Source organism: Leptosomus discolor, chromosome 6, assembly GCF_034619465.1.
Source record: "Leptosomus discolor isolate bLepDis1 chromosome 6, bLepDis1.hap2, whole genome shotgun sequence".
NCBI classification, from domain to species: Eukaryota; Metazoa; Chordata; class Aves; order Leptosomiformes; family Leptosomidae; genus Leptosomus; species Leptosomus discolor.
Window position 1 is genome coordinate 41085688 of NC_141396.1, and position 26958 is coordinate 41112645.

The following is a 26958-nucleotide window of genomic DNA, read 5'->3' on the forward strand; positions in this document are numbered from 1 at the left end:
TTACCAGAGTTGAAGATGGGTGGACTGATTCAGTATTGTTTTGTGCTGCCTGTTTTGCTAGCTACTGTTTTCCTGAGGCAGGCATGAAATAATTCGAACCTGTGAGGGTTTTTGTGCCTTTTCCTGAGCTTCTAGGAGGGAGAGGGTACATAGTCCTCTTCCACAGCTGTCCAGCTTCTGCCTGGACAGCACCACGGGAACATCTCTTTCTTGGGCATTTAAAGCAGGAGGAGTTGTGGTGTTCTGCATGCATTAGCTACATGAAAAGGGTCGAGGAGTTAAAAGTCTTAAGGTCATCATCAACCCATCCTGCATAGCAAGTTAGCCTCCAGGGTAAGTAAATTGTCTTTAAAAAAAACAAACAGTGAGGGAGTGGGAAGTAGCCACTCTTCTTTTAAGGTGCTGTGGGGTATATAGTGCTTGTTCTCTGACTAATCTGCTGTGTCCTTTCACTTGACACCATGGATTTCTTGTGTTAAAGGTTTGGGCTGGGGTATTCAGGTTAGACTCTGTGCCAGCTATGAACATCTTGGTCCTGTCCAGGTGCTGACAGTTTTCCTAGCAACTCTGCTTGGAAGAGACCTCTGGAGGTCTCCAGTCAAGCTCCTGCTTGAAATGGGATTGTTGCTAACCCTAAATTAAGACAGGTTTTTGACCTGTTTTGATCAATGATCTTTACCTCTGCGTGAGACTTGACTTCTGCTAGCTTTAAGGCACCAAATGTGGTGTCATGTAGGAAGGCCTTGTACATTTGATGTGCCACCTTGTTCTTGGAATGAAGCTGGTTTTAAAGAAATTAATTGCGTGCAAGTACTGGTGGTCCTTTAGAGCAACTGCACTTAAAGTAGGTTCACTTGCTACTGAGAGTATTTTAGAGCTCTGCGGTGTGGCTGAAAAAGGAAAAACGAAGATAATTGTCCAGAAATGTTTGAAATGCAGTAGGTCAGATAAAAATTCCTTCATCAGCCAGAAGGGAATGGCTATGTGAACAAGTTGCCCCAAAGCAAACGAGGGTGTGGATTGATGGTGCTGGTAGCACTTGAAGTGCTTACTCACACCCTATAATGAGTGTTCCACAGCTTACCCCATAAAGTGAGGTGTAGTTTGCTGTGTTTTCTGGGGAGGGGGTGAAGGGTGGCTGGTATAAGCAATTACCACAGAGTATCAGGTGCACTATAAACATTTATACCCTCATTTCCTGCAGGGTAGCTTCTTTTTGTAGGCTCACCTTCAGAGCTGGGAACTTAACTGCTGCAAAAACAGGAAAGAGAAAGCCAAACTGGCTCAAAGTTGAGGAGTTAAATTTGGTGTATAATTTTTTTATTTTTCTGGAAGACTTGGGTGTTTTGGTTTTTTTAATATGGCTTGTATAAAAGCACTTAAGGTTTACATATCTGTAAGTTAAGGAAGAGTTGAAAACTTTTTTTTTTTACTGTTGTATTCTGAGTTAAGGGCTTTTCGCTATGTTGGGATGTAGGGCCCTGTTTCATTAGTGCACCCATTTCTGTGGAGACCAAGGTTCTGATCGCTGATGATACTAATGAAAACTGATGAGTATTTCAGCATTACCATCCCACTGAAATCCTTGCCCGTGTTAGCTCTGCAGCTCTGTTTCTGAAACTGGTGGAATTGTTAGGGAGGAAATATCAAAGCTGAAACAAATTTAGGTCAGGATAACTGTCGGCCCCAGCATATGACTTTTACTGCTGTAACAGCTTTGCATGTCTCCTTTTTTACATGAACCTGCCTTGAGACTAAGTCAACGGATCATAATTACTGTGACAGATACCTGCCACAAACTTTATTGCAACATTTGAGGCAAGCTACAAAGAAACGAACCTTTGTTTAAAGGCAGTTAAGTTTGGTAAATAGCAGACACAAGGGTGAGAAAATCTGCCTTTGAACAAATATTTTTTCTCTGTGAGTCAGTCGTCCTGTGATGATTCGTGATTTGAACAGAAGAGATGAAAGCCTGACTATTGGATATGAATGGAGGATTTCTGTTTGTCAGTTCAGTGAGACTGGTTTTTAAGATATCATGTTTGTTAAAAGATACATCCTTCCTTTTGGAGGAGGATCTTTTCTGATCATGTGCCAGATGAGGTGGAGGAACCAAAGAATTCCTTCTACAGTGAAGCATCATTTGCTTCTGCATTACCAAATTGATTGTATGCTTAAACTCTGTGCAAAGGGCTTCAGGGATGACTCTTCAGCGGCTGTCAGCAATTAACTGAGAAAAAAACCCAAACGTGCTGTTTGGTTTCTGATCTGTATTTAACGGATGCACTGGCTCACTCCTTTGGCAGAATTAGAGCCTAAATGGGGAAACTTTGTATAATTGTAGCAGTAGAAGTATCTAGACATGTAAATATTCTAGGCACTTGTTACTGTGACTGATTCTTATAATGAGGGAGGTGACTTCAGTATGACCCTTTTATTTAGTAAATATATAAATTTGTTGGTGTACTAAAATGGATCAAAACATTTCCATAAAGCTGGGCACTAGCTCGGTGACAAGTGTTTGAACAGGCTGCTGTGTCTCTGGCATTACAGATTACCACATCCTGAAAAAGTCCTGCATGAAGAATAATATTTTCTCTTCCTTCACGTGGCTCTAGGTGAAACACCTCATCTCAGTCATCCGTTGAGGATGTTGTTTGCAGCCTTTCTCAAACTGGAAGCTTTCGTTGATGAAAAACACTGACAGTGTCCTTGGATGCTGGCCTTCAATACTTTGAAATGTATTTTCTTTTGTTAAATGTCTAAAGCTTAACTAAACTTTCCGGCAAATTAATTTTTTCCTCCTAGTAAGTACTGCTGCTATAATTCTGGCTAGCAGCAAGCTGTCGAATTGCTGGATGCAATGCAAGTTTGTAATAATATGGTACTAATGATGAATTTTGAGAACTTATTGTGGATTTTTAGTGCTGTGAAATAAAACTGGACCCTTTCTTCATCTCTGTATTATGAGTAATAGTGACATGATCTTTAGTATTGTGGCTGTGTTCTGCTTCCAAATACATTTGGTAGGTTGCATTGCTGTCTCTGATTAAAGTTGTCAAATTGCTTGGTGGTTAGTATAAAATGCCTTAATTAGGTTTTTACTCTCACATTTTGAGGTGAGTGAAAATTTACTCTTGTTTCCAGGAGCCCTGGTTTTAAAAACAGTGATAGTTTCCTGACAGGGTTTTTGCAGATATTGCTATGGTATGGAAAATGTCTGGAAATGTCCTGCATTTTGACGTGGAGTGAGGGTTACACACGTGGTTTTGTACAGTCCAGAATCTGATGTAGTATTTTTCTAAACATTGTCACTCTCTCAAGAAGAGACTGACATGGCTAATTTGATAAAGAATTAGAAACATACATCATGCGATACTTTCTAACCTGTCATTTCTTGTAGGTATTAAGCAATAGAGCCTCGTTATTGAGTATCCATTAGCTACTCAGTTTGTTAATTTTCTGATTTCCTGTACATGAAAACGAAGCTTTGTTTGCAGTGTGCTCGTGCTGAGGATGCAGTGCCTTTGTAAGTGTGCTGTGACTGGAGCAACGTCATCTTTGATCAAGGGCTGTTTCTTCATTTTCAGAAGTATTAGTCTGTAAGGCAGTTTCAAATAGAAAACAACTGGTGCTGTTTTGTTTGAAACAAACACCCCACCCCACCCCCTCAACTGTATAGTTGTAGGAAAAGGAGTGATGTGTCTCTAAAATTAAGATACCAAAGCAATGTATAACCTTCTAGGGGAAGCACATGATCACCCCCCCCCCCCTTTTTTTTAGATGTATAATATATTAAATAGTCATTTTGTTAGTTGTCTAACTCTTCAAAAGGAAGTTAGTATTATCAGATGTTAGTTTCCTGTTGCTGGTATGGCAGAAATAATGGTTTATTGTTGAATTGTTAAATTCTTGCTTCCTTGGGCTTTAAGCAATAGACTGTTTCTTCTGATTGTCAGAGTCATTTCAAACCTAGCCATCCTAAGGACTGGCCTTACTGGACTGGAGTGGAGGTCTCTCATGTCCTCTGCAGTCTTTGAAGGGTAGTCAGTACAGGACCATCAGAAGAAGAATTATGTACAAATGCAAACAGTACGCATTGGTGAGCTCACCAAAGCATGACGCTGGGACCAGGCGAGCCAGGGTTTACCCATAACTTTGTTGAAGGTTTCTGGGAAGATTTTTTTTTTTTTTTTTTCCCCCACCCTTCCTATGAATTTGTTGTCTTGAGGCCAGCCACACTTTTTTCACCCATGTCATCGTGTGATGGTGAAGCCATGCTTTGCTTTTGTGCATGGCGTAGCGGGTTTCTTTGGTTTAAAAGCCCCATCTGTTTTTTTGTGCGGCTTTAACTGATGGGGGTGTGGGTGCATTTTGTCTTTGATGTGCTGCCACCTTCAAATTCAGCTTCATCATGAAGGCTCAGCAACTCCTGTGCATCCAGTTCAGCTTTTGAGTGCTCTTTTTCTGCCCAATTTCTCAGGGTTTGTGGTCCAGTAAGTAGAAAGCTATTTTAAAATTGCTGTGTTTCTGATGTTGACAAAGTTTTTGAAGAGCTTTTTCATTGACTGTGAAATATATGCCAGGCCAGAGCTAGGTTCTGCTTCCAGATCTGATACAGGTAGTTGTTTGTAAAGGCTGTGCGGCTTTTTTCCTCTCCCTTGTTTGCTTGCAGAAGTAGAAAATGAAGATTATATCTAGGTTAATCTGCATTTACGGTTTTTTTTCCAACTTAGTTCAATATTTTAAAGAGATATTTTTACTTAAAATCGACAGGAGGCGGGAAGGTTCAGGCTGACAGCATATTGTCTTTATGGTGGTGGATTTTTTTTTTTAACAATTCCTTTGAAAAACGGTTTGAAGCAAGCATTTTTTTTGACGTTCTGTTGAAAGGTGGGAGCATACCTCTTACTGTATTTAATTAACAAAAACAAGTAACTGGCATTGGGGGAAGGGATTATTGTTGAAGGACTAGGATGGAAGGAGCTATCTGAATTACGGATTATTATCATTATTATTAGGGGCCAGAAAAGCTCTGCAGACTTTTCCACGCTAGTGACCTGCAGCTCTCAAATGCTGGATGTGATGTCAAATCCTGAACCTCTTAGAGAAACAGAAAGTGCCCAGCCAGCTGATCCGGGGAAGCAGGGTATGCACCCCAGAAAGAGGAACCAGGATGGATCAGGCTGAAGGTCCTTTAGCCTGGTGACATCTGGCTTTTGGTAGGATGTGGTGCCTAAGCAAACGTGTAGGGATAGAGCACGTACTTCCCCATACACTCCTGATTACCAGCTGTTTGTGGCTACAGGGTTTTCTTGAGTTAAGGAAAGTGGGTTTAGGTTTATGTTTAGTTCTGTATGTGTCTCTTAATTTCTCTTCTACACAGCTCTCCTGTTGCTTTCCGAACCCAAAGCCTTAGATTTACCTTGCGATGGGAGGTGGCAGATGTTAGAGGTCAGATGTAGGCTTTGTGAAGGCCGGCTTTCGTTTCATTTGAGCCTGCCACCTGCTAGACTGGAAATTCAGTCACGTTTCCAGGAGCTGCGATCTTAAAATCAAGAGCTTTCTGACATACTCAGTTAGTAGTTACTTAGCGTATGCAAATGTTGAAGCCTGGCATGTGCTCTGGAGCAGTTCAGTCATGCTGCGTGATGTGGATCTTGTTTCAGTGCTGTGTTTTCCTGAACACCAGCGGTTCGTCTGATTCCTTGGAGCATTTTTACTGGGAGAGGAGTTAAACACTTGATCTCTTTGCATCCTACCTGTGCTACTTATGACTTGTATTTTCTTCTCCTCAGATTGGAGAGGCCCATCTGGCTTATTTGTTATCATTGCTATTTTTATTTTTGGCTTGGTTTTACCCTGTGCCTATAAAGACATTTACTGGCCCAGACTTGCACACAAGGTGAGAGTGCACCATTGACTTGAAGGGATGAAATGGTAATTCTTGTTAAGCTTTCTAGATTTTTATTTCACACTTAACCCCCCCCCCCCCCCCCCCCATGGTTATGTAAAAATACCTGTAAGAATTGGAATAACTTTGTATTCTAATATTTAGGAATTTACAATATCCTATATTTTTAATGATGGTAATTTTTGATGAATATTTGGCTCATTTGAATAGATTTATGAGAGGTGAATGGTAGAGGGAATATTTTTAAACCATCAGTTGCACAGCTTCAAAGCGTGGCATTATAGGAAGATAACATAGAAAGAGGTTTTTGAGAGGTCCTCTACTCCGTTGCCCTGCTCTCTATGGCATGCTCTGTCCTGCTGATGGTTTGTCAAGGGCATTTGTTATTCTCATCTATCGTTCAGCGCATTTGCTGACTGCAAATTCAGTAAGCACTGTTTTTTCCCCTCATTCTCCGTGTATTGGACAGGTATTTAATAGTTCTGGGCTTGGATCTGACCCTGGTAGGACTTTGCAGACTTTTTTATGGGTGTTGGCACCACTAGCTGTGACATCTGAAACAGCAGCCGAAAGCTTTCCTAGCCCTTGTCATGGTCTGGCATCCCCAGGTTTCATTTCTGCTGTAGAGCAACACTGGCTTGTTTGCAGTGTGATTGGCGTTGGGCAGCTGATGCAAGCTATTACTAATCTCAGTGCTGGCTTCTGCATACCTACAAAGAGTTTGATCATTGTTCTGGTGTTTTTCTGGAAATTAAAGTCAAGCAGCGTATCTGTAATCGCTTAGGAGATGGTTTGGCCAGCTGGTTCTGGCCAAAGCACAGGGAAAGGGCTCTTAATTCTTTCTGACCACTCTATTGTGCTTATTTATTTTAATGCTTTTAATTAGGTGTATTTTATTTAATGCATGTGAAGCACTAGTGCTCAGCTTACGGAAGTGAATGATGACTCTTAGTCAGATGGACAAAGTTCTGGTCGAAGGGACACCCTGCAATTGTCCTTACATTTCAGGGGAGGAGATACTGTAGGCTGTCACGTGTCCTCTGAAGCCGCCATTCTACAGAATGTCTTTCACAACCGTATCCATCTATTGATTTTTAAAAAACAAACCCCTAAGGTGTTAGTTTCTGGTATATCTGCCAAAAGAGGGATTTGAAAACCTTTGTCTTTTGATCTCCAGCCTATAACTTTATATTTGGCATTTGTATCCAAATTCTGTGTTCCAACATATGCTTATTGACCTGCCTGATACCTTTGGAGATGCCACTTGCATCTAATTTCAGTCTTGGCTTTGCCAGATCTGATAAGTTGATCCCTCTTAATCTCTTCTCCTGACTCTCTTCCTCACCTGACTTATTTCTTCTGTGTACTGGCTGTTGTTTCACTTCAGTTCTTTTGAACATAAATGACTACAATTGTACTTGGTTTTCCAGGTGAGGTCTTAACAAATGGCTTGCTGGCAGTGAGATTTCTCCTACATTCCCTCTTGGGAAGGTTAATCATTATGCAAGTGAGGTTTTTATATTTATTTGGTTGTTTGAGGGCTGTTTTCTATGGCCCTGTGAAGGTTTTGTGCTCTGGCTTTCATCTTCTGCTACAGAAAACTTTCATCAGGTGCCACAGGTAACTTCTTGCTCATGGATTTGCTTATAACAAATTTGTTTATTATATAAAGTGTTACTAATTATGTTCTGCATTTCTTTCTTTGCCTGCATGTCTGCTGCTCTTATGATCCAGTACTGCTGTATAAAACCCAGTGCCTGGGGCCTTGTGCTTCCATCCCTCTCAAGCATGAAGCATATGTAAAGTCCTGCTGTGGCTTGGCTTTGCAGGGAAAGCTTTTGGGGTTCAGATTTCATTTCACATAACCCAGAATCACAGGGCTGTTCTGAGAATGGTTTGCCTTTCCTGTGTAGGGAACACAGGTTCTGCCCTGAATTCATCAGCCTGGATGTTTGGGTTTACAGCTAAGCTCCTCAGGGACTGATTATCCAATGCCTCAACAGCTAATATCAGAATGTTTCCCCCTCTGTCTGTGTTCTTCAGGGGCTGAGGTCAGGTGCAATTGGTACTCCTGTGGTGCCCTGCAGCAGATCTCCCCTTTCTCCATTTCCATGCTTTTTGCTTTTAAAACCTTGCTGTGCAAAATTGGTGGTGAATGTCACTTCCAGCATGGCCTGGCCTGACTGTCCTGTGCCCGTGTGTCCTTTGTCACTGGTCAGACAGGAAAGAGGTGGTAAATCAAATGGGTTCTTGATAAGGTAAAGTCCTTTTTAGATTTATTCCAGAAGGTGCTACATCTGCTGATTCAAAGCAGCTTTCAGCGTGGGGCTCAAGATGGGTGTAAAAGCCAAGTCTGGAGGTGGTGCTTTGAGCTGCAGGCTTCCAGCTGAATGAGGCAAGACAAAATTAACTGCAAAGGCTCATGTGACCTACTTCTTAAGCTCTGATGTGCAGCCTTTAGATCAGAAAACTAAAAAGGAGGAAACAGCTCTCATGGTAAATGAAAGAAATGGAGAAATTGTTTCCATCCCGTATGACAATGGAGAGCTTTCAGGTTGTTCTTAACTGTTTCGTGGTTATTTGGGCCACTTAGTTTGCCAAAGCATGAATGTCAACTGACACTTGATCCTGCTGAAAATTAAAAGGCTGTTAACCCATTTTGAGAAAGACACTTTTCTTTATGTCCTGAGGCTCTTCCCAAGAGGTTCAATCTGACAGACCAGGTTACCTGTTTGCTACCAGCTGCCCCCAGTGCTCCAAATTCTGTTTTCTCTGATGATGACATAAAACAGTAGCTCAAGGCCAGCACAAAAAGACCTCAGCTTGCTTACTGTGCAAGTCCAGTGGCTGTGCATGATGTTGGACTTGGGGTGAGAGAAGGTTCCTGGAGGAGGGGTGGGACAGAAGGTTTTCCTTCAAGTCAGGGAAGCGTAACGGGAGAATGGCTAAATCCATGTAGATACTTCATAAAAGCTGAGCAGAGGGTGGCTTTTGCGTAGGAGGAGAATGGAAGTGTCCACTGCTTCCCATTGCCTGGAGTGGAGATGTGCTGAGGTCTGAGCCAACATCTCCACAGAGACCTATGGAAAGATAGGTCATGTTACTGCAACAAAGCAGGGTGAACAAATAAACAAAATTGTCATCTTTCTCCATCTTCCTTTTTTTTATACTGACAACAGGGGTTGAGGGGCTGGATCAGCAGTGTAACTCCAGTTGAAGGGCTCTGCTGAAGCCTGAGTAGAACTGAATTCTCAGAGCAGGAAAGCTGCTGTTCAGTCAAGACTCTTGGTGTCTTTTCAGCAAGCAGAACATGTCTTATAGTCATCGCTTTGGTTCAGCGCGCTGTATTCTTTTAACTTCTAATGGCTTTTTAAAGGTGGACTACGAGGGAGGGAGAGGGGGTCTCTGAAGCACACCTTGAGGAGGTACATGCTCAGTCTAATGCCATCCAAGACTTACAAATGCAGGGCCCTCCACTGCCCATGTATGCTCTGTTTAGGGAGTTGAGCTGATGTGAACCACTGAACTGCTAGTCTCATCTATGTTCCTGCTGGACAAGGGGTGAGCTAATGGACAATTGTGTATCGAGACATAACCACGGCCCTTTATGAAATGTCCTGGTAGAACGTTGGACATTCAGTATGTCTCCTCTCCCTCGTGATGGCTGCCAGGAGCGATGCAGTTGTTTAGTCAGCTCCACTGGGTTGCAAGTGCCGAAGATGTGCTTGTTCTCATTGCCCTCTGCTTGTTCCTCCTTTGTTCCAGTGATTCAGTTGATGTTTGAGGTTCATGGGAGGAGGTATCACTTGCTGTTGTTTGCCAAGGGACTCCTGGCAGTGTAGGCTTGGGCATTTTCTTAGTGACTTGAAGGAAACGGCTAAGTGGAAAAGAAACATTATTTTCTGGTATTTCCTTGTATGGAATATGCATCTTCATGTAGAAAATTGGTGTGTTTGGATAAAGCACCCAACAGGTTTCACAACTAGTAAATAATGACACCCTATTTTTTTAAAAGCTTATTGCCTGTAATTAAGGACGCCTTTTCCAGGAGAATGGTAAAAGGACTTCTCTACATTATTCTAAAAGTTACAAACTTGAGATAAAGTTCACCAAACCTAAAGTCTTGCAAAAGTTTTCCTTAACATGGTTTCCTGTAGGAATGGTCGTTTATCCTAGTTGGTGGCAGCATACATCTGCCTTGGTTAGATGGCTTGCGTGATAACCTGTGTAACAAAGTACACTAGGAAACGGCATGGGGCAAAAGTGATAAAATTCAGTGGTGTATTGCAGATCCTAAATAAGAGTAAAGACAGGTGAAAGTTGGTGCTAGAGAGCTCATGTTCCTAATTGCCTGGAGTTTGGAGGCAGGGGGAGTGATGGGTAGGAGCTGCTCTTGTGCAGTGCTGGTTTCTTTGTAAGAGGATTAGGATGAACTTAGACATCAAAATGCCATGATAGGAGCCAACTTTGCTATCTGCCTATGCTTGTCCAGCTGTAACACCACCTGGCCCTAGAAAGGCTGGGTTTCCTTGGCCTTTCCTTAACCTCTGTTGACTCCTTGATTGTGACTGCTTTGGTGACAGTTTTATCTACAAAGATACCAGGCTGGCTATCTTATGCCTTTTTTCTGTGCTAACCTGCTTCTGGAAGAAGACATATGTGGCTTTTAATCTCTTCGCCTGAGTTCCCAGATTTGTAGTCTGTAGAGAAAGCGAGTCTGTGAAAATGAGCCTTTGGGTAATTTCAGGAACTAAGATATTTATTCCAGTATTGTAAAGGGGACAAGGCAGGGATATGGGCCAAAGTCTGTGATAGAGACTTCACAGTCCTATCACTGTGTGATTGCTTGGGAAATCACATAGGGCAAAGGCAATGGATCTGTAGCAGAAAATTACACACAATAAATAAATATCTTTACGGCAATATGACACACCACAAAATGATATGAACTCTTGCCTTGCTTCCAAAGAAGTTTGTAAAGTTGGTTGTTCCTAATTCATCATTCAAGGTGAGTGCAAAGAAAACAGCACACTTTTATGAGCAGAGCAAACTGCAGTGTCAAAGACTTGCTTTGGCTGAGCTCCTCTATGTTTAGATCTACAAGCTGCCCTGGCTAGCTGTGGAAAGTCAGTCAGACAGAAATTGCTGGCTATTTCTGCTACCATTTTCCTGACACATACTCCTTTCTTTGTAGAGTGTTATCCAAGCCTTGGTAGGGGTATATTTTACACTGTCCTGCTGAGATCCAACATACAGATGAGGTGGTGCCAGCAGCCTTCGGACACATAAAAGTCCTTTCAGTTCTCATTCTGCGTTTGCCCAATGACTTTTTGCTCCACCACCTGCACAGTCTCTGCATTGCGTCTCCAAAACCTCAACCTGTGTGTCTGTATCCTGAGAGGAATGCCAGCTCCTCTGCTGTGAAAGCGGCTCTTGCTTGAACATCTCCATGCTAGCTCACTAGGTGAAGCTGCACGTACAGCCCAGCATCCTCACTGGGACATCGAGCCATTCAGATGGTGGTTTGGAGCCTCACATCTGCCCCAGCTGGGTGGGGGCTTGGGTTTGTAGTCCACTTTGAGTTGCCTGTTCCTTGGAGTGAAATCCTTTGCTGTCCTGGTTGCATCACCCGTTGTTGCTCTTGTGGCTGTGGCATACAAAGGCAAGGAGAGTATACAGCCTGTCTGCAAAAGAGAGCTGAGGTTGCTCTGGCCTCTGCAGGACTGCATAGAAATCTGTAAGGCACTGTATGTTTTTAAAGGCAGGCAAAGGGGGAAAAAAAAAAAGAGAAACCCGAATAAGGAAAAAGAGAAATAATAAAGAGGTGAGCAAGAAAAATCAAGGACCCCTGTCGGAACTGTGTTTAGAGATCTGGGTGTTGAGGGGTGCTCGGAGGACAGGACAAATGTTTGTACCCACTCTAAAAAGGAGAGTGAAAGAAGTGGCTGTGTGGTGGTACATTTTTCAGTATTACCATTTCCCTAATGATTATGGGGATTTGCTACATATGGGCTTGCTCTGTGGGGTGCCATCCCAATGGCTGGACCAGTTGTACTGGGAACCTTCAGAACTGTTAGTTACAGGCCAGAGGTGTGTAGGAAAGTAAGAGCCTGATGGTGAGCATTTAGCAGTTTTGTCACTGAGGCAGAGTGATTCAAAAAACCAACCTGGAAATCCCAGATCTGGGTTGTTTAAAGTGAGCTCTGAAGCAATATGAGAAGTGGGTAGGTGGGCAGGGGGCAGCGCGTGTGCCCATTGGTGGGAATTGTGTGGAGCACCGAAGGTGGCTGTTAAATTGTCCTTAGAGGAGAAGATGGTTGTGAAGACAGCAGCTTGTTAAAAGCTCCCGCTATGCCCTTGTTCTGCTGTCTGCTGGTGAGCTACAGAAGGATGCAAAGATGTTTGAGCACTTAAGCTGAAGATTAGTATATGTCCTGCCTCAGTGATCAGAAGATGCTGATTACTGATTACTATGATATTCTTCTTCTCTTCTCCCTCCTCTCATTTTAGAATAGAGCACAGTGTTTTGTTTTCCTGACTTCTGGACCGTGCTTTAAAGATGCAAAGACCCATGTAGGTGCAAAGCTTGTTCCGGGCTTGGGCTCATTTCTCCCATTGTGAAATCTTGGCAAACTGGTTTTGAACTTAAAGTTTCTGGCTGGCTGTAGCAGTCCCCAACAGCAGTGGGTGTTGCCATCGCTGGAGGTTTCTGTGGCTGATTTGTTGTCACTTTGGGAGCTTTTGTTTATCTCCAACAGCTTTTTGAAAGTTGGGGATGATCCTACATGTTAGAATTCTAGAACAAGGAGAGGAAAAAACGTTTCCTGCTCTTGTTAAAAGGCCTGATTGCTTATGCCAGCAGCTAGTGCCCTACCAGCCTGTATCTCTGGTGCTTCCAACATACTGTGCTTTGTTTTTGTAGTTTATTTCTGGTTTGATGTCTCATGAGTGAAATTTTTAGGGCTGCAGATCCAGACTTGGCTTATACATGGGTTTCAAAACTATTTGTGAAAAGCCATGGGTGAAAGGTGAGGTAGATAAGCTGGAACTGCTTGTTGGGGCAGTTCAGTATTGGAGCTGATATCTTTGCAGGCTGATGCCAAAGGTATTACGTATGTTCATTTTTGGAATATTTAATTTTCAAAGGTACCAATCTTAATGCATTTGGTATGTGATAAGCAGAATTTGTTAGGACTTCTGGTGGCTGAAGGATGCTCCATCAACTAGGGTGACAGCCTCCCCTGGGACTTTGTCTGTGCATGACCAAAAGCTGCTGAGCCTCTGTCTGCCTTTCTTAGGTGTTTCTCCACTGATTTCCCTTGTGGGCTCCCTCCTGAGAGCTGTCTTTAGGCTGTTTGTCCTCTGTAGGATCTCTTCCTTGCTGCTTGCAGGTGGTGAGTGAACTTGCAAAGTAATGCTGTGGCGTCTGTGGACTGGGGGAGCATGGAAGTGCAGGTGCTTCACTGATCATGTGAGAAAACATCATCCGAACAAAGCTGGAGAAGATGAGAAGAAACGGTGCTGAAAATGACAACTTTGTCTCCGTCACTTGAAAAACTAAGCAAGGCACTAAAGCTGAAGCCTTCATCTGCAGGTTCCTTGACGCTAGGAAGGCAAATAGGGCAGAGACAGTCTAGTAGTGGAGTAGTTTGGGTGCAGATGGTCGCTTATGGCATAGCCCTGGCACACAGGAGAGCTTGGCTTCCATGGCACATAAACTCAAGCTTAGCTGTCCTTCTGGCATCCTCCATCCTTTGCTTCTGCTTGGCCAAATGTACGACGCAGAGCAGGCGGGAGCCACAGAAGGAATGGTTTCACTAGTAACGTTGCAGCTGATCTTTAGGCTCATCCTGAGGTTATGGTGGTAATTTGGGTGATGCTTTTCCAGCTAGGTGTCAGCAAGGTAAGGGAATTTGTGCAAGGATTTGAGAGTACATAGTTGTGCACAATCAGGGGTGGTGACCTCCCCCTTTATATCTTTCATGTGGGAGCACACTGCAAGGGACACCCCTCTCCTTACATGACACTTGCCAAAAGGCTGCAGTACTTCTGGCCTTGCTGCCATCCTATGAGCAAAAAGGACATGGCCTGTTTTAATTTCCACCTCCACCACCTTGCTGTGAGTGGGCTGCGAGTGACGTTTCATTGTTGGTGAACTTGTTACCCACCTCAGCATGCCTAGCGTATTGAGGAAACCAGCAGTCATGCCTGGCTTGCAAACATTCATGGCAGTCTTGGCACTTTGGGGTAATTTCTTGGGTTATGCTGGGACAAGAATTTTAATTAAGAAGGTGCTGCAATGGATTTTGGACTGAGAAGATGGCTGTAGCAAATGCCTCACAAGCGGCTGCTCAGCAAGCCTGTTTGGTGGAGTGTTATATATAGATTTTGCTTTCTGTGGGTCCTTTTAATGTAACACTAGGTTGCACAATGGGCTCTTAAGAGACCTTTTTGTCTAGAGATTTGTTGGCTCTTTGAGATCAAGGATGTCAGAGCAATACAGACTTTCCAAGGGAGTGCCGAATAGTCTCCATTCTGCGTGCACAAGGGCAGATACCTGAGGCATAACTTTCTTCTGTCCCTCCCAGTAAGGAGAGGAAAAACAGTCTCTGATCCTGTAATCAGAGTGAGAATACCCACAAATAAAAGTATTCCCTGTAATGCTTTAGCATGTGCAATAGGGCCTGAAAGTTGTGAAATCATTCCTGAAGCTGCTTTTTACCAAGAAGGGCGGCTGCTCAAGTGCCCTTTTTTTCCCATCTGGAGAGATTTTGACTGCCTGCCTGCTTTGCTGTGGTGCTGCTTCTTTCCCTAGCTGCAGTAGGTTGAAGCTCTTACAGCTTATTAAATAGCCCAAGTTGTTCTTTAATGAAAATTAATTGAGTGTCACTAATTTGCGTGTCTCTTGAGGTAAGCAGCTAGATTTTTTCTTTTTTGCATAATTTCTGATTCTATTTCATCAATTGAACAGCACACACAAATTAAAACTTGAGGCAATAGCCACATATATTTAATTATTAGAAGTTAACATTACAGAAGTTCATACTGTTTTCTGCATTATGCTTGGGAAAATAGGGGAGAAAAAAACCCCTTGATCTTTTTATACATAAAACGTTGCTTATTTGCTCAAATTCTCAGGCAGGTTCTGAGCAGTCAATTTAATTCCTAGAAGGGAGATAACTTTGAAGTAAGAAATGAAGGCTGATGCAACAAATGGAGATAACGTTGACTCGTTTTGTGTCTCCCTGATAGATATCTAGGGGAAACATGGAGGTGTTACATGCTCTCAATGCTACTTTTTGTGTTACATAGTAACGCAAGTTTTCTGTCTTCCCCCTGACCTTTCTGCTGTTCATTTTTAACGAGAAAGAGCTGTTTTTCCTTCACAGAATCAATGTTCGGGGTTGGAAGGGACCTTGAAAGATGACCTAATCCAACCCCCCTGCCAGAGCAGGACCACCTACAGCAGGTCACGCAGGAACGTGTCCAGGCGGGTTTTGAATGTCTCCAGAGAAGGAGACTCCACAACCTCTCTGGGCAGCCTGTTCCAGTGCTCTGTCACCCTCACAGTGAAAAAGTTTTTCTGTATGTTAACGTGGAACCTCCTATGCTCCAGCTTGCACCCGTTGCCCCATGTCCTTTCATTGCACATCACTGAGAAAACGTCCTCTCTGAAACTAGTTGTGTATCAGGCCAGAATGGTTGGTAGTGGCCTACAGTTACAGAAGCCCCTCTTTCTGCCTGTTCTTTTACACAGATGCCTTTTTTCTGTCCCTCTTTCTTCAGTAAACGTATTTCCCTGCTTGCTTTGGTCTGTCAGGCACGTTTTCAACTCTTCCTTTACTGAAGATACACAAAGGAGAGGTAACACGGTAAACGTGTGAAGATGTGAATTCAAAATTCATCACGCAGCAGGAGGATATTAAGTGTTTTTATCCAAGTAAAAAAAAAAAAAAGAAAATGCAACACCTAAAAATAATGCTTATAGAAATGAAGATGCATCATTAACAGGCTCTTCTATGCTCTTGAGCAGAGCCACAAATACAATGACAACTATGGTTAATCTATAATCACCTGTATTTTCCCTGAGATTTTTACATACTTTTCCTGCCAAGTCAACATCGATTTGATCAGTTCTGAAGTTCTCACATTAACAAATTTACTCAAATCCATGTGCAAATAAAAGATGAGATGCTGACTCCGGTTGCTCTGATTTGGGCATGGCATAAAGTCGCTTCTGAGCAGTAGCTAAACAGACTAAGCAGCCTTGCGTGCCACCATGCTTGTGGGAAAGCTGAGCAGCTCATGCCATTTTGCTGTGTGCCCACAGACTTTCTGTCGTTTAACATGTCCTCCCAATGTCCTCCAGTGGATGAGGCGTAGCCTGTGTCCGGGCTAAGCAATGGTAGTGCGACAGTTCCTTGTACCAGGATGTGCTTTTGCAGTGGATAATGTGTTGGGGCTTGTTTGCCTGTTCTTCCAACCACGCTATACTGTTTTTATGGCAGGAACTTCATCTGCAGCTAGACAATCAGAAAAACAATCTAAGGCAAGGCATGAAATGAGAGATGCTAAAAAAGTGACCCTCGTATTATTTAGCTGAGTTAATCCCAAATGTAATACCATGGGTTTAACTGGAATTACTCTGAACATTAGTTCATCTGATAGCACTTAATAGCTGCCTGGATTCAGTAGTTGGTTGAATAGGTGCTGTTTGCCTCCTTCCAGACCCATTCCTTCACCTCCATGTTGGCTGCTCCTCCTTCCCCACACTAGGCTCTGTTCTTCCTCTAGCAAGACCTCACTTGAGGAACCCCATTTATTCCACTGTCTCCTTTCATCTCTCCCTTGGGTTTCACATTTTCTGTTTTAAGGGTCCTTCTCCCACTTATCTCAGAGCGTTTTGCAAAATTCCACCGTCTTTTTCCATCGAGAGGCTTCATCAGGGCATCAGCATTTTAAACTCTGCTGGAACGAAGTATAAGAGATGAAACAGGAGTATTTTTACGGTGAAGGACAGGTATGGCTGCTGGTGATTGTGTGATGAACAGGTACCAGGAGATGCCCACAACTCCCACACCCAAAGCAGTCTCTGCATGTTGGACCTAGAGAGAGAGTGCTTGCTATTCTGGGCATGATTAGAAGTGAGTTATCTCCTCCTAGAGGAGAGGAAGCACTGTTCGCATAGCTGTCCTTATAGCCCTTAGCTGGATTCATGGATGGATGGGTAGGGACCAGGACAAAGTGATCAGAGGACCAGTGCCATGCTGGAGCAGGCTATGCACCCCCAGGTGCAGATTTACACACCCCTGAGGAATGTTTCTTCTGTCATTGCTGGCTCATAGGCTGTCCCAAGGATGTAGTGTGGTTTCCCTCCACCAGGATGTTTGTTGCTTGTCCTCTGGTTTAGCAATGTTCTGGGATTTGAGCTTTTCCAATGATGGAAAATTGAGGATTTGGGGCAAAGCCGTCAGGCATGGGCTTCTGTTCCCCTTTATGTACTCGTAGACTCCTGTGTGGTTTTTTTCCTAACCTTCTTGGCATTTTGGCCCAACGGTTGGGGGCCAGCTTACAGCGCTGCTTATTTTTAGACATTATTATTAGCCTCCAGAGGTGATTTTTCAACTTGTTTTGTGTGGGATCCTGTCTGGGCCCCTCCCCCCCCAAGTTTGACAGCAAAAGGGGCCTTTACCCCCCCTCCGGGAAGTCAGCTTGGCTGCCCACTCTGTGTCAGCAGGTAGGATGCCATAGCTGACCCCAAAGTTGTTGGACAAGCCCGAGGTAGTTAATTTTAAGGGAATTTTAGCCTGGCATCGTTAAGCCAGCGCGCTGGGAGGGTTTGTCGCTGCGCGTTGTCCCCTCGGGTGTAAGCGGCGACTCGTCCTTTGGGGGTGCCGGACCCCGCACCCCCACGTCGCGCCCCGGCCTCAGAGCCCCCTCACACCGGCCCGGGGCGTAGCTCCCTCCTCGGCCCCGCTCCCCCGCCCGGGGGTAGCCGGCCTCCCCTCGCTGCGGGTCGGGGCGGAGGAGGAGGCGGTGGCGGCGGGGGCGGGTGCAGGGCGAGAGGGGCCGGCCCAGGGACGCGCTACGTGTCGCGGGAGCCCTTATAGCCCCGGCCCGGCCCGGCCCGGCCCCGCCGCCCGTCACCATGTCGAGCCGGCAGCAGACGGTAGGGCCGCGCCGCGGGGCCGGGGGGCGACCGGGGCCGGGGCCAGGGCTGAGAATGCTGTGGGGCGCGTCCGGCTCCCTGAGCAGACCTCTTCCCTAAATCCCGCTTTCCCCCACGGGCATGAGGGTTCGCCCCAAGGCGGGCAGCACTGGGGAGACGTGGGCTCCCCCGGGCTCACGGTCGCGTCATCGGCTGGTGGGCACCGCTTGCTCAGCGCCGGGACGGACCCAGAGCGTTCCTGGCGGGGGCGCGTCCCTCGCCTGGCAGAAGGATATGAAAGGCATCACGTTGCGGTGCTGACGGTGAACGCTCCCGCCAGGACCTGGCCCACACTGGTGGGTGTGTGACCTGCGAGCACCGGGGCGAGGGTCCGGCTGACCCCAGGTCGGTCTGTGCCAAAAGCCGCCGGGTTCGCTGCTCGCCACACCGATCCTCGCAGAGAGCAGCCACCCCCGGCAGCCTCCCAGGCGAGGCCGGAGGTTGAGTCAGCGAGAAGGCTGAGCGACTGCCTCGCTAGTGGCTTTTCGGATTCCCTCTGCCCGAGTCCCACCCGGGGGGAGAAGCTGGTGAGAGACAGCTGCCACCACCACCCACTGGCTTGCAGCGTTGCTGCAGAGCCAGTTTTTTGGTTTTTAAAAACCACAAAAACAACCAACACACAGCAGAGAAAAAAATTAATAGCCGGAGCATAATTCAGATAGAAATTGAAGTTGCAAATCACAGTTACAGACAGAAATAGTTTTCTGCTTGTCAGCTGCCCTCCCTTACTTCTTGGATTTGGGATGCGATGTCCAGGTCCCTCTGGCTTCACATGCATTTTCCAGGTTTTAAATCAGAAATATAAGAAATCCTGACGTAAGTCTCTTGGGCTGATTTTTTTTTTTTTTTTTCCTTTTACCTCATTGTAAAATATTCAGATGGATTTAATGCATTTTGAACACACTGGTAATCTGTCTGGATAGGAATGCAACCAAAACCACATACAACAAAGTGTGCCTGTGCTGCAGGGTGTTCTTGGAAACGTGAAGACCTGTGGTTTAGGGATTATTTCAGGGAGGGGAGGTGCAAGATGTGAGCTGTGTATGGGAGTTCTGTTTATTGCTGTGACAGAAGGGATGCATTACTGAACTTCCAGAATAATCCCTCCCCTTTGCCTCCACCCTGGGCTGGAAAAATAACCTTTATAAGCAAGATTGTGGCTGACCTTCGTACTCTGACTGTCAAAACAGATGCTATCTGGTTGACAGTTGTAGGCGTATTTTCATGTGGTTGTCTGCCAGGTATATGATAGAATGAGAACAGGGATGATTTCACTACTTACAAGAGGTTTTGGTAATTATGATGAAACAGTGATGATATCCCATCAGTGAGCCTCCTGGTCTGTCGCCAGGGCGATGTGTTGCACAGAGCGTAGATGAAGTTCTTGCTCCTAACGCGGTCTCAGCAGCTCCTCGTTTTCGGCCATCTCAAGCTGGTATCAAAGGTACAGGATAAGGGAGTTCACTTGGATAGGGGTCCCTTGATCAGCATGATTATTCGCATACATGCACGGATGATTGCGTTCCATCACAGTGCAATTACACGGTGCGGTTCAGGAGGGCTGAGGCATACCGGCACCACGTCAGAGATTTTGCCTAACAAAGGAGCAGACAATGGCACAATGTGCTCCCACAGCTAGCAGCCTAAATGTTGTATCTCAGAGGAGTTTTAACATGGTGGTGAATTTTTCATGACACCTTTTGTAGCTGCAACAGCCAAGACTGTTCAGTAGAAAATGAAGGTGGGATGCACAGGATCATGTGCCCTGCTGAAATCTCTGTTAGTATGGCAGCTTGTGCTTCTGTTGCCCCTTACTTAATCCCTAGTTTTCGTTCTCCCAGTAACTTGAATCCTTATTACTCATAAAAATCTTTATTACTAATAAAAATCTTAGGTTTTACCACTTCTTCGTAGTGTGGGTCATGTGTTAATCTTTCTCCAACGGACAAGGTTTAGTGAGGTTGGATGTTTCCAGCATTATTCACTGTCTGAGAATATGTCAAAAATGGGTTTCGCAGGCAATAACTAGCTGTCAGCTTTTGAAAGGCACAGTAATGCTAGCTGTCATGAGCTGGACTGGCAGTGTTATTTGACTGTGCTCCTTGTTTTGGAAATTGAATAATTATAAGCCAAGGATTTAAAACCTAAATTCAGCCTGAATGCCATCTGGAGTTTGAGGCTAGTTTGAGGATCTTTTAATTGCATACTCATGTATTAGTAGAAGCTTATGGTAAGGTAGAAAGAAGAAAAAATATTTTTTTTTACTTCTGCACATGTTGTCCTTAAAAATGAATGAGGCGCCTTTATTCTGCTGAAGACCCAAGACTCAGTGTGCAGGAATTTCTCTTTGGCTGGTTAGTATGGAAGCGCTGTCTTCATTTCTGCTCATGACATGGTAAGAGGCATGAAGTCCTCTACGTGCCGGGCAGCGTCCTTCTGTTCACAGACCTCATTGACAGAAAGCATTTATTTCTGACCAGTTTCATGACTGACTTTCTGGGGAGAAGAACAGTCCTTAATGATGACCTTAAAGACTCAATGTTCCTTACACAGGCCTCCTTTGTGCCCCAGTGGCAAACTCCTGCTCTCAGGAGTAAGTACACCGTAAAGTAATTGCAGTGAGTAGTATGGAGCTGTGGGACTGCCCTTGTTTATTGTGTGGGCTCTTGCACAGCATGGCATTCAGGGCTGAACGGTTTTTGTAGCCCCGTTGAAATAGCAGCTTGTTCTCCTTACACCTGTGGTGTCTCTGGTATTTCCACAGCTCGTTACCTCTCCTGCCAAGCAGAGTTTTCATAATGAGCAGCAGGATACAGATGGTGCCACGTGCTCCAGGGAAGCAGCTTGCCATGGAGCCCAAACCCATGGGCGTGGCCCTGCCCTGGAAGAGCTGGCCCCTCACTGGGGTGACTGGCTGTGTGGCTTGCATGTCCCTGGGGGTGCGTGGAAAATGCAGCTTGACGTATCTCATGAGATGGAGGTGTTCAGAGCCAGCTGCCCAAGTCCTGCCCCTGGCAGTGGGCAGACGTTGTCCTCTCTGGCTGCTTTCAGTGAGTTTATCTTTCGATGCCCTTATAGGTGCTTAGGGGAGAATGAAAGCCCAGTACTGAAACTGCCTGTTTCAGGGTAAGTGTTACAGCTTTGTCATCTAGCTGGTCTCATAACAGTGTCCCCCGGAAGCTGAATGGCATGGCTTGAGGCATCACTCGTTTTCATGGGGATGCTCTTTCTGTAGCCCAGTGGATCATGAGGTATATCTCTTGATAGTTCAGTTTTGCTTGTGTAAGGCTTGTGTAAGGCTTGTGTACACGGTCGCAAATTACGTGGTCTTGTTTAAAGATAAATTAACATGTAAAAATAATACAGATTTTTAAAATTATTTATTTAAAGAGAGGAAAAAACCCAGAAGATCAGATGACAACCCTGAAGAGGCTTAGTTTCTAAACTAAAAAAACTATTGTAGCATTGAAAAACCTGCAGCCACAGGGCAGAGTTCAGATGGAATGAGTGGTATCAGGCTGTGGAGTAACATATGTACAGCTTCATCAGTTTAATTGCAAAGCAACGTAAAATAAAGAGTTTATTAAAAAAACCCAAACCATGCCTTTATCTCCTCGCGAGCTAATTCTTTACTATTGCCTTGAACATGAAGACGAAAACATCTTTAAGGATGTCTATGTTCAAAGCAGTTCTGGGAAGCTCATCACAGTGACACTTGCACAGGTGACAGTGCAGCAGGCAGGAGAGCCCTGACTTCAGGGAATTAGCATGGCTTGGTCTGAGTTGAATTACTCAAGACAGTGTTTCCGATGTTTTATCCAGTGATTCAAAAGTCTTGGATTTACAGCCGTAATTTATTTTGTGAAACACAGTGCCTAACTCATTGCACCGTGACAGTAAAAGGTGATTGTTTTCTAGTTGCTCGTAATGTGCTTAGTATTTCTTGTTCTATTTTCTGTTGCTTTTTTGCTCTAAATCTCTTTTCCTTGAAGATCACAGGAAGGTCAGCAGATTAGCTATCTCAGTACACATATTTTGACTTCCATTGTTTCCTATAGCTCTCACCCCTTTTCTCCCTATTTCTTTTGAAGTCCTTTGCTATTAAAAAGTTACCTACTTTTCCACTCTGTTGCCCACAGCTTACTGTTTCATTCACTTGCAGTGTTTTGCAGGGGTGCCAGCGTGCCAGACCCGTATTTGTTAAACGTACTCTGCTCTGTAAGAGCAGGGATGTTCAGTTTGGTTAATTTCAGGGAACAAAAGCCAGAAAAAGTTGCAACCTCCTAAATGTGATTGCCTCTTTCTTACCATGGTTCAGGGAGGTTGAGCCCTCCAGGGGATGGGAAAGGAAGTAATCAGCTTAGTGCGGTCCAGCCCCAGAAGCTGGGGACCTTGATGGACCTTTCCCGAGTGCAGGAAGGCTCCTCTGGTGTCCCTGGTTGTGCTGTGGCAGCAGGAGCAGCAGGGTATGTTTTCCAGGGGGCTGCGTGGTCAGAGAGCATTTCCTCGGGCTGTAGAAGGGCGCGCATGTGGAAAAGTGGAAGAGTTTTTCTGCTGGGGCAGGTGGTTCCTTTCATCCAAGGGGAGAGGCAGGTAGGTCAGGCCTGATCCCTGCGGGTGTGCTCAGAGGTTAATTTTTTGCTTTCCCAACAGGAGTAGTGGCTCTTCGGGATTTCTCTTCATCTCCCAGGGGCCTTGTTTGGAGGAGCACAGCTCAGCACCACTGCTGCTTCTGGTGGTCAGCATGGCGGGTGCCATCCGCGGTGGTGGCTGGGGCACCTAAAGCTAACCATAATTTCTCCAGCTTTGAGTCGAAGTGCTTTAAGTCAGCATGTTGTTTTCCGTCCTGCTGCTGGGCTCCTGGATAAATACAGACTCCAGCCTCGTCTGGTTTTCAGGTTGCACTGATAAAGTCCCAGCCAGTTATAAATCCATGCCAAAAGCCGTGACTCAGGCATAGGTTTCCATCCATGCTCTCCTAGCACAGCCTCTACAAGTGGTTTTAGGCAAGACACCGAAATGATTTTGAAGACCCCACTCTACCCAGACATGTGCGCTGCAGCTGCAGCTTAGATTTAGGCCACAGGGATTTTGTTTCTCTGGAGGGTTTTCAAGTGAAGGGCTGGCCTACTTGCATTTTTTTTTTTTTTTTTACTGGGCTGATGTTGATTCTGGAGGGTGTCTTTAAATAACCTTTTAAAATGAAAAGACCTTGCCTATCTGAAACCAGGTGTTTTAGATAAACTTGCAGCTGTACGCACCCACGAAAGATAAGTGGTGTGCAGGGCCGGTATTAATGCTCCTAATGATATGCCCTGCCTTGAACTTGCACTTTGGTCACAGTGCTCGTACACTTTGGTATCTTAAAAGTCCATTAAGAGAAACGCCATGTAATTCAGGTTGCTGTTTATTAATTTACTGTTATCGTGACCAGGGTGACTAACAATTATCTCTGATTTAGCTCTGAATCACAGCTGTAGGAAGTGAGAAGTAGTTCCTTAATGGTCTTGCAGCTTAATAATTTCTAAGTGAAAATTTACTTGGAGTGTAACATTAACAAAAGGAGGGATGCAAAATAGCCTGATGAAGGCATTCAGCATGGATGTGCGTCACAAAATGGGACGCTGGGAAGTTAGGATTTTGCCTGCAGGGCTGGTCACTCGTTGCTAACACTGCCTCCTGTCCCTCGCAGAGCGGTCCTTTTTCATTTACTTACAGCTTGGCTCAGTTACAACTATACGTGTCGAAAGTTTTATCTACTGAGTGGGTGCCAAAATACGTTGGCCTGTTTGGAGAGCAGAGCTTGAGAAAGGAGCCTGTTCGCATAATTTTTTTAAAATTTTGTTTTGAACATGGCTTCTGTTTAGATGGAGCGCTCTGGGCTTTGTTGAGATGAGCATTTTTTTGTGCATCTTTGAAAAACAACCATTTGTAAGTACACTTCCAAGACTTTCAGACCTTGAGGTCTTCGCAACCTCTCTGGCAGAACAAAATGTTTTCTTCGATATCAAACTGTTCTTCAGCTTTCCATTGTGGTGCAAAAAAATGTGTCGGGCGGGAGGTCATTTTTCAGGCGTGCCCAGCCCTTCTGATGGGAAGATCATTTGTTTGTGTTGCCAGCGGGTGTGGGAAGAGTGGGGAAAAACCTCTGGAGGAGGTGACTGCTGCTGCGGGGGCCTGAGTTGCGTGCTTGCCTTTGCCAAGGGGCCCTGGGCATGATGCTGGCCTAGTCATGTCAACCATGACTGAGACAACTTGTTGCATCTGCCCCCATCTCTGCAAAGCAGGTCTGAGATCTTGGAATGGATCTGAGGGGCATCGAGCTCTTGGAGGTGCAGCCTGAAGTCTAGGGGAGCTGCTCTTCAAACATGTCATTTGTACAAGGCTTAAATATTTCAGAATCTCAAGACTTCATCTGCTGTTTGCCTTACTCTCTGCCGCTCTTCTGTGGCTGTAAAATTGGGGATGATGCTACCCTCAGAGAGAAACTGGGAGTTTGCATGAACTTTTGAGGGACCAAGTAACAATAATCCCCAAGGAAAATGTGTAACTGTCCTTCAACCAGCCTTTAAGTAGCATGTAATGACTAAGACCTGTGCCTAGACCTGGTTTAGGGAGGGCTGAGGGAATGCTGGATAGCCACTCGTTCAAGAAGTGTACAGCATTCTTGATACTGACTTAGGTAAGGGTCTAGGTAACCCCCTGTGTGCTCATGTAATTAAAAGCCTGATTGCAGCTTGTCTGGGTCAGATGCAGAGGTAGATGGGGCAGGAAACCTTCATCCTGGCATCTCTGAACTTGAGTCCTGAACTTGGACTTGACTCATGCAGCTTGTTGTGTAGGGTGACATGTTCAATGGTATGGCTGTGGAAACAACCCTGCCTTCAGCCAACACAAATACTGAGGTGACTGAGGAGGTACTGAGTGAGGAGAAGGTCTGTTTGGCCCCATCTGTAGTTTCCAGAAGCAGCCGAGAGTGGGGGCCAGGGAAGATTTTACGGCTGGGACGCCATGGTGCGTTGTCCCAGCTTCCATTGATTTACAACTTAAGATACCAGAGGCCATGCCTTTCTTCCTGATAGTCCTTGATGAATTTTCCTTCCATGAATTCATCTTAATGATTTTTTCCAGCCAAGTGAACTTTTGGCCTGCCCAGCGGAGTTCCCCTGTTTAACTGTGTCCTGTGTGGTAGTTCTGGGTGAGTTTCCCTGCAGTCCTTCCAGCTGCTGCTTTTGCACTTTGCAAACCTTAAAAAAATGCTGAGGTGGAGAGAGATCTCCTGTTGCGTGCTGGTGACCATTGACCATTGGAAAGTCAAGCGCATGAAGTTCAAGACGCCAGGTTCAAGACTGTGCGTCCATCCTGGACACCGAATGAAACAGGGAGAGGCAGTGTGTGGCCGCAACGCTGAGCTTCCAGCAGCCTGGGCTTGTGTCCAGCTTTATTCTTTCAGCAGGCTGCCACGATGTCCTGTGGAGAAGTGATGCAAGAGGATTAGTTCTTTTATGGATATATATGTTTTAAATCCTAATGAAGCTGCTTGAAATGCAGATCCTCTGTACCTCCCACTGCTTATGAAATCGTTACAGCCTCTCAAAAGGTACAGGATTTCTTTCCTGAGAGGGATATGGTGGGCATGTTAAAAACAGGTATCCTATCCCTGTATTGTTTAGAGCCGAGATGGGCTTAGTTCAACTTGTGCTAGCTTGGAGGGTGGAAGGAGATGATGCATTCTTACTTAGAAGAAGATGGAGCTAGTGTCCCACCTGCACGCTCATAGCCATGGTTAGAATCACAGAATGATTTGTGTTGGAAGAGACCTTCAAGATGATTTAGTTCCAACCCCCTTGCTATGGGCAGGGACACCTTCCACCGGACGAGGTTGCTCCAAGCCTCATCCAGCCTGGCCTTGAACACTGCCAGGGAGGGGGCAGCCACAGCTTCTCTGGGCAACCTGTGCCAGTGCATCACCACCCTCACAGGGAAGAGCTTCTTCCTACTATCTCACTTGCTGTTGAAAACTGAAGCAAAAAAGTCATTGAGTACCTCAGCCTTCTCTATATCCCAGGTAACCATGTCTCCCATTTCCTTCCGGAGAGGGCCCACATTTTCCCTAGTCCTCTTTTTATTACTGATGTACCTATAGAAATTACCCTTGTCATCCCTGGCCAGATGTAATTCTGTCAGGGCCTTGGCTTTTCTAACCCGATTCCTGGCTGCTCGAACAATTTCTCTATATTCCTCCCAGGCTACCTGGCCTTGCTTCCACCCTCTGTAGGCCTCCTTTTTGTGTTTGAGTTTTTCCAGGAGCAACCTGTTCGTCCATGCAGGCCTCCTGGCATTTTTGCCTGACTGCTTCTTCATTGGGATGGATTGGTCCTGAGATTGGAGGAGGCGATCCTTGAATATTAACCAGCTTTCTTGGGCCCCTCTTCCCTCCAGGGCCATACACCAGGTGCTCTACCAAGCAGTTACCTGAAGAGGCCCAAGTCTGCTCTCCTGAAGTCCAGGGTAGTGAGCTTGTGCGCGCCCTCCTTGCTGCCCTAAAGATCTTGAACTCCACCATCTCATGGTTACGGCAGCCAAGGCTTCCCTTGAGCTTCACGTTCCCCACCAGTCCCTCCTTGTTGGTGAAAACAAGGTCCAGCATGGCACCTCTCCTTGTTGACTCCTACATCACTTGGAGAAGGAAGTTATCATCAACACATTCCAGGAACCTCCTGGATTGCTTATGCCCTGCTGTGTTGTCCCTCCAGCAGATATCGGGATGGTTGAAGTCCCACATGAGACCAGGGCTTGTGAACATGAGGCTGCTCCTATCTGTCTATAGAGGCCC

At 45.3% G+C, this 26958-nt stretch overlaps 1 protein-coding gene across 1 annotated transcript in view; it reads left to right on the top strand.

Moving 5' to 3' along the window:
* Window positions 1-18062: 18062 nt before the first annotated feature.
* PAPSS2 (3'-phosphoadenosine 5'-phosphosulfate synthase 2) overlaps window positions 18063-26958 on the top strand; it is a 29345-nt gene continuing 20449 nt past the window's right edge. Inside the window, exons 1-3 of the mRNA XM_086467311.1 lie at window positions 18063-18083; window positions 18403-18467; window positions 18523-18649. Of these exons, the coding sequence (XP_086323437.1) occupies window positions 18063-18083; window positions 18403-18467; window positions 18523-18649 (213 nt within the window). The remainder of the gene's footprint in view (window positions 18084-18402; window positions 18468-18522; window positions 18650-26958) is intronic.